At 37.6% G+C, this 7212-nt stretch overlaps 2 protein-coding genes and 1 pseudogene across 4 annotated transcripts; 2 read left to right on the plus strand and 1 right to left on the minus strand.

Moving 5' to 3' along the window:
• Nucleotides 1-1432: 1432 nt before the first annotated feature.
• LOC106342941 (alkylated DNA repair protein alkB homolog 8-like) lies at nucleotides 1433-2963 on the plus strand. 2 transcript variants are annotated; one of them, XM_013782009.1, is made up of 2 exons: nucleotides 1433-1602; nucleotides 1744-2963. In XM_013782009.1, exon 2 carries the CDS (start codon nucleotides 1785-1787, stop codon nucleotides 2757-2759), a length of 975 nt encoding a protein of 324 aa, XP_013637463.1. In that variant the 5' UTR covers nucleotides 1433-1602; nucleotides 1744-1784; the 3' UTR covers nucleotides 2760-2963. The 2 variants fall into 2 exon arrangements, with proteins under 2 accessions (XP_013637463.1, XP_013637464.1); XM_013782010.1 differs by having other exon boundaries at nucleotides 1775-2963.
• A 48-nt stretch (nucleotides 2964-3011) lies between these two features.
• Nucleotides 3012-6217, plus strand: LOC106342942. Of its 2 annotated transcripts, XM_013782011.1 has the most exons (7): nucleotides 3012-3096; nucleotides 3237-3316; nucleotides 3540-3727; nucleotides 3813-3975; nucleotides 4078-4205; nucleotides 5888-6016; nucleotides 6094-6217. In XM_013782011.1, the coding sequence occupies exons 2-5, from the start codon at nucleotides 3239-3241 to the stop codon at nucleotides 4135-4137; spliced, it is 489 nt and encodes a 162-aa protein (XP_013637465.1). In that variant the 5' UTR covers nucleotides 3012-3096; nucleotides 3237-3238; the 3' UTR covers nucleotides 4138-4205; nucleotides 5888-6016; nucleotides 6094-6217. The 2 variants fall into 2 exon arrangements, with proteins under 2 accessions (XP_013637465.1, XP_013637466.1); XM_013782012.1 differs by lacking the exon at nucleotides 3012-3096 and having other exon boundaries at nucleotides 3203-3316; nucleotides 4078-4139.
• On the minus strand, nucleotides 4290-6959 carry LOC106338036 (annotated as a pseudogene).
• Between the last annotated feature and the right edge of the window lie 253 nt (nucleotides 6960-7212).

The following is a 7212-nucleotide window of genomic DNA, read 5'->3' on the forward strand; positions in this document are numbered from 1 at the left end:
AGGAAACAATAAATTTAAAATTTATAAGAATATAAAGATATAGAGATTCCAACCAATTGCCTATATTTGCGTATGATTTTCGCATAATAAGCTTCAAATTGAACATTGAAAAAGATATAGAGGTTTTTTTTAATCTTTTACCGACACAGAACTTAAAAAAAACGAAGAGTTAAAGGTAATTTTTTTTTGTTACACTTCTCGGAAAAAAACGGTTACAACATGAGCTTTCATAATCTGGCATTTTAACATATTAATGTTATGGACATTTAATAATTATCTTGACGAAAAACAAAGACTATAAATAATTTATTATTAACAAAATTATGAAATTATTTACAATTTGATGACTAATTCATCACCTTTTTTATATGTTAAATTTTTCATAGATGTTTAAAAATCATTTTATTTTCTTTAAACATGTATAACTAATTTATAATCTTTTATGCCATACTAAGTCATGATATAATATTTCTTCATATTTTACATTAATAACCATTGTTTTTATATATCGTCTAGAATTCTCTAATTACGTCTATTTGTTCAATTTTGTATATGATATCGAATATTCATCATCAATAGATGGTTTAAGATGCCAAAAAATTATTTACTTGGTGAATTTAATACATCAAATATTACATATACATCATTTAGTTAAATAAATAACCATAAACCGAAAATTCATATCAGCGCTGGCGCGCGGATCAGAGTCTAGTTCTATATTTATTAGTGAATCGAGTCAGTTGCTAAAAAAAATAGATATATAGATAGATAGATATATCACATGTCTGCATACTCATTCTGAAAAAAAAAATCAAAATTAACTAAATCTATTAACCGATTTTATCTAATTTTGTTTAATTTAAATATTTTGAAGTATTTTTAAGAATTTGGTAGTTTAATATTGAGTTATTTGATTCATTCGAACAGTTTTAATACTTTCTAATACTTTTAGATTGTCTGGTTAGATTTCTCTTTATTTTTTTTGTCAATTTTCTTTTTGACAAAAATACATAAAAATACAACAATGAAAGTATGTTAATTATATTTTTATTCTATAGATATGTTAATTTAAATAAATAAAATTATTATTTTCGAAAAAATATATTAAATATTCTAAACTATTTTCAAAATTTTCGTGTTTTTCAACTTTTTTTTAAATCCATTTTTTTTATTTATTTTTAAAAAATATTATTTTAAATTTTAAATTCTTAAATTTTGTTTGACCAAAAAAAGTTCACACCTGAATCTAAAATCTAGACTCTAGATTAGTTAATTTTAGAGATATAAATATTTTTACTTTTGAAACTTATTTTGATCATTTTGGTTTTTGCAGATTATTTTTAAGATAGAAGTTTTTTATTACTGCCTTAGGATATTTCTCTAGATTTTATATATTTTGATATTTTATGTAGTATTTTTTGTTAGACTCTAGGTGATTGTGAATAATGGATACAACATTCCAAAGATCAAAAATATTGAAAGAGTATTCCAAACGATATTTTATCTCTTTAATAAAAACCCTAAATCAACCTTGGGTTTCAGACACCAACCAGTCCAATCCACTCATCATCTCGCCTCGCCTCGCCGTTTCTTCTTGATTCCGTAAGCTTCCTCTTCTCCCCTTCCTCAACTCAAATCTGACTTTCGATTTATAAATCTCCAATAATGCCATGATTTGGATTCAATTTCAAGCTCGGATGAGATCTCCACTCTCTGAACTAAAATTAATTCATGGCGGCTTAGCCCCATCCGTTTATTATAAATTCTTCCACAGCTCGCGTAAAATGAGAGACGTCAAAGTGAAAGCTAATTCTTCTAAGTCAACGCATCAAGAAGAATCCCTGAGCGTTAAATCAACTCCCGAGATCGAGAAAAAGTACGTCCACCGAGTCTACGACGCAATCGCTCCGCATTTCAGCTCCACGAGGTATGCCAAGTGGCCTAAAGTCGCCGCCTTTCTCGAATCATTACCTTCCGGATCCGTGATTCTCGACGCCGGCTGCGGGAACGGCAAGTACCTGGGGCTGAACCCGAACTGTTTCTTTATAGGGTGCGACATAAGCAACCCTCTCATCAGAATCTGCTCGGAGAAAGGCCAAGAAGTTGTGGTCGCAGACGCTGTCAATCTTCCTTACAGAGATGGGTTCGGTGACGCGGCGATCTCAATCGCGGTTTTGCATCACTTGAGCACGGAGGAGAGGAGGAAGAGCGCTGTTGAGGAGCTGGTTCGGGTTGTTAAGCCTGGTGGGTTTGTGCTCATCACGGTTTGGGCTGCGGAGCAGGAGGATAAGTCTTTGCTTACTAAGTGGACGCCGTTGTCTCCCAAGTATGTTGAGGAATGGGTCGGGCCGGGTAGTCCGATGGATAGCCCTTGTGTGAGGAACAACCCGTGTTTTGGTCTTGAGAGTATTCCGGAGACTGACGTGAGTGTAAAGGAGGAAAAGGATAAGGACTCTGTTGAAGTGTTGTTGGAGGCTGTGGAGATGAATCATCAGCAAGAGTACTTTGTTCCGTGGCATTTGCCTTACCACCGTGCTGAAGTCAGTGGTGCATCTGCTTCTGCGCTTGCAAGTGGGCTTGCGAAGAAAGACGATAGAAAAGGAGCTGTTGTGTACAATAGATACTACCACGTCTTCAGTGAAGGCGAACTTGAAAGGTTGGCGTCTGGAGTAGGCAATGCAATGATAGTTGATAGGTTTTACGACAAGTCCAATTGGTGTATTGTTCTTCAGAAAGAAGCTTTAAACCAAGATCATTGAAACCAACCAGACTCTTTGGCTTCACACTCAGTTTTACTTTCTTTTTTTCTCCGTCTTTCGGAAATTGGAACTCCATTGCAGCCACCATTGGAGGTTTTTCCATATGTAATACAAGTTTTTTTTTTTAATATGGTTTTAGTTGAGATTCTGTGGCAGCTCATTTGTTGTTCAATTGTTGGCTTTAAGGCTTTGTATTATGTGTAATGTTTGAGTCTACATTGATAAACAAAAAAGGAAGAAGAAGAAGAAAGCATTTGTGCTTCCTCAGTTTCAGTTCAAAATCGAATTGATTGTTGAAATGGTTGACGTGCACAAGAACATGCCACAGTGCAATCAGGTAAGATTAAAAAAGCTTAAGGGGCTTATGGGCCTTGAATAACTGTTCCAATATATTTACTCTCTCTCTCGCTTATCCCAACCTCCAAAATTCAAATTCGCTCGTCTTTTCTCTCTCCTCTCTGGGTCTCGGCTCTCTAGCAATGGCGCTTTCTGCAGCTTTCAAGGAGAGACTAGATCAAATGGAGTTTACCAGAAACCAGCGACTTCATCTTCTCCAGGTACCAAACAATCCATCCATCAATTACACGATCCACATATCTTCTCTTCCTTCGATTGAATCATCGAGTTGTCAATGTACGCTACTGATTTCAACAACCTTCCGAGTGTGAGAAAGTAATAGAATCGCTTCATCTCCGTTTCAACGGAGATCTCTGGTTGATGATTATCTGTAGCTTTAATTTTGATCGAAATCAAACAGATCATACTGTGTATGTTGATTAGGCGGAGAAAGAGCTACAAGTGGAGAAATCACAGATACTAGCAACCAAGCACGCAAGCATACAATCAATAGAACGCAAATGTTTGATGCTCGACCAGAAGATCGTTTCACAAAACCTCAAGATCACGCTTCTCAGATCTACCATCCAAGATCTCGATTCCAAATACCACTGCTCTGTTCAGCAATTGAGGTTGATATCCACTCTCTGACTCTGTTCTTGGTTTTTGGATAGTTACGATGATATCAATCAATGTGTTGATCGCTGAGCTTTACAGGACGCTAAAAAGCGAGGTTGAAGAGTTAAAGGAGTTAGACCAAGAGAGGGAAAAGTATTACGAGCTGAAATGCTCTGAGATGAACGAGTTCATGCAAAATGTGGAGCGGTTCAGATCAGAGAAACGGTTACAAGTCGAGAACTTGAGAGACCAAGTCAAGGAGGTATATAAGTATATGTATGAACATCTTTCAATGCGTTCAGTTTTGGATTTGACTAAAACATTGTGAAGTTTAATTATATCATCAACCTCTGGGTTTTTCCAGCTTAGCTCAACGTTTGAGGAAATACATCACAAGAACAATTATCTGAGGAACACAAATTAAAGGTATGATGATTCCTCTAATCATCATATCATGAAGCGAGGTGCAAAAGCATATAAACACGTTTGCAGGTAAACCATATGGATTATATGTTATGATGATTCAAGGTTTGTAATTTGATATGAAAAAAATAAGCCATGAGAGTCCACTTAAAACCTTGCCCAAGAATATGGATTTAGTACATAGTGCATCAAACAATAACATCTAGAGATTTTTTAACGTAAAAATCACCACCAACCAAAACATCATCACACCACTCAACTTTACCCCAAATCTCCTTTCCTTGACGACGTCTTTCTAGCGAAATCTCCGCACACCGGATAACTTTTGTTCTACCTGTTGTTTTCGGAAAAAACATAGCCAGTTTCCCGCCGTAGCTCCCAGTGTAAGACCAGGCTGAAAATCTCGCATCAGCCAACAATTCTTCCAAACCATTCACCATTCACCACTACCCAACTACTCCCTTTTGGGTCATAAGCTCTCAGCACCTCCCAACTATAATCGAAATAATACAATATGTCATCAACGACACGCGCATTCCTCCACTTGAATCTTGTCAGTTTCCCATTTTCTCTCTTTTGGATCGTAAACAAAGCTGTAAGAAGGATCCCTCATGTACATCTTACCGGCCATAACCACACACTCACGAGCCCACAGGTAACCACTCATTGTCTCTGGCGTTGTCTTCTTAGGCTCCCACATTTCTGTTTCTGTATTGAACACCGTCATGACCATCTTCGTTGGGTTGTTACAGTATCCAGTTACATATATTTTCCCGTCAATGATGTCAGCAACTGAAACAGACATGGTTACATTCATGCTAGGCAGGGGGTGCACCGTTTGGTATCTACAGTCAATGCTTATCGCATTCTGTGGAACTGAGTTAAACCTACCAAACACATATATCCTTGACCCCACCGCGACAAAGCCTCCCTTGCTAGGCATATTGGAAAGCGAAGGGAAAAGGACCAAGCTGTGATTGCCGTTGGCTTTCGGGCAGAGAGCATACAACTGGTAATTACCGTTTTCTCTGCTACAGAGGACAACATAGAGAGAGTGTTCCGTGCATCCTAACAATGATCGTCTTGCGTATAGCTCATGGGAGGTAACAAGTGATCGGAAGTGCTTGGAAACAAGGGAGAGTTTTGGATAGTAGCATCTCCGTACACGCGCTAATATGTCAACGATAATTTCTTCGGGAAGTGATGGAATCAGAGACTGCGGTTCTGAATATTGCTCCTTCTTTGACCTAGTTTTAGACGACATCCTCAAACTGTCCTCCAATATGGGAGAGAAACGCACAACAACCCTAACTTTAGGCTCATTAAAATTAACTGTCGGAGCGAGAGAAGAAAGCCCGAAACACTAATTTAGTTTATATAGTTTTAATCAAATACACAATATAACATGTTTCCTATTTTAAATGGACCAATAGTTAGGGCTTTGTGTTTTTTTTGTGAATGATATTTATCTCAAACATAACAAAGACCCACAAAAGGTAGATTACATATCCGATAAACTAGAAACTATAACTCCAAAAGCATATAAACACGTTTGCATTGCAGGTAACCATATGGATTCTTTTTTTTTTTGTCACTGAACCATATGGATTCTATGTTATGATGGTTCACCTTACATGTTTGATAATTTGATATGACAAAAACAAGATTAACCGGCCATGAGAATCATGGTTCTTTGGTTTTTGGATAGTTTTGATGATATCAATCAATGTGTTGATCTTTAAATATTATAGGACGCTCAAGAGCACGGTTGAAGAGTTAAAGGAGTTTAGACCAAGAGAGGGATAAGTATTAGGAACTGAAATGCTCAGAGATGAACGAGTTTGCAGTAAGTCGAGAACTTGAGAGACCAAGTCGAGGAGGTATAAGTATATATGAACGTCTTTAAATGTGAATCATAAAAGAGTTTTAAATATTACTATTAACGTATGTTTCTCAGCTTATCTCAAAGTTCGAGGAAATTCATAACAAGAACAATTATCTGAGGAACACAAATCAAAGGTATGATTCCTCTAATTATCATCATGAAGAGAGGTGCAAAAGCATATGAACACGTTTGCAGGTTAACCATATGGATTCTATGTTATGATGATTCAACGTTTGTAATTTGATATGAAAAAATAAATAAGCTTAGAAAGCCATGAGAATCACCAAAACCTTGCCCAAGAATGGGGGAGTTCATGCATCAAAGAATAACATCTAGGGTTTTCACAACGAAAAGATATCACTACGAAACAAATCATCATCACACCAATCAATTTTACCCCAAATCTCACTTCTTCCCTGGTGGTGCCTCCTTTCCAGTGAAATCTGCGCAGACCGGATACCTTTTATCATACGATCTTTAGAGAAAAACAAAACCAGCTTCCCATCGCAACTCCCAGTGTAATACGATTCTGAAAATCTGCCTTCAGCCACCAATCTTTCCAAATCTTTCCCCACTACCCAACGACTCTTTCTTGGGTCATAAGCTCTCAACACCTTCCCACCACGAGTATCAAAGTAATACAATACGTCATCAACCACCCACCCACCCTCCCACTTAAACATATTCAGCCTCTTGCCTGTCTCCCATTTACTCTCCTTTGGATCGTAAAAAAAGCTGTTACGAGCGTCCCTCGTGTACATCTTACCAGCCATCACCACACAACCATAGGGCCGACCTATCATAGTCTCTGTCGCAGATATTTGTGTTTCTGTATTGAACACAGCCATGACCATCTTCGCCGATGTATCCCATGGGATTTTAGTATATCCAGTTACATATATTTTCCCGTCAATGACGCCAGCAACTGAAACATTCATGGCTGCATTCATACAATGCACGAGGCGCACCGTTTGGAATCTACAGTCAATGCTTGGAATCGGCAGATGGTGGTAACGGTTCAACATATCAAACGCATATATCTTCGAGCCCACGGTGACGAAGCTTCCAACGTGGGGCACATGGGTAGGCCAAGGGATAAGGACCAAGCGCACTACAAGAAAACAACGATATTGTGACGGACATATATTGTGACGGACATTCCGACGGAAAATGAAATCCTCGGAATATACC

The sequence above is a fragment of the Brassica oleracea genome, chromosome C4 (assembly GCF_000695525.1).
Source record: "Brassica oleracea var. oleracea cultivar TO1000 chromosome C4, BOL, whole genome shotgun sequence".
In the NCBI taxonomy this organism is placed as follows: Eukaryota; Viridiplantae; Streptophyta; class Magnoliopsida; order Brassicales; family Brassicaceae; genus Brassica; species Brassica oleracea.

Bases quoted from the DNA above. Each gene is read 5' to 3' on its own strand.
- LOC106342941 (XM_013782009.1), top strand. From the start codon at position 1,785: ATGAGAGACGTCAAAGTGAAAGCTAATTCTTCTAAGTCAACGCATCAA.
- LOC106342942 (XM_013782011.1), top strand. From the start codon at position 3,239: ATGGCGCTTTCTGCAGCTTTCAAGGAGAGACTAGATCAAATGGAGTTT. The intron at 3,728-3,812 runs GTTGATATCCAC...TGAGCTTTACAG, and splicing joins TGCTCTGTTCAGCAATTGAG to GACGCTAAAAAGCGAGGTTG. The intron at 3,976-4,077 runs GTATATAAGTAT...GGGTTTTTCCAG, and splicing joins TGAGAGACCAAGTCAAGGAG to CTTAGCTCAACGTTTGAGGA.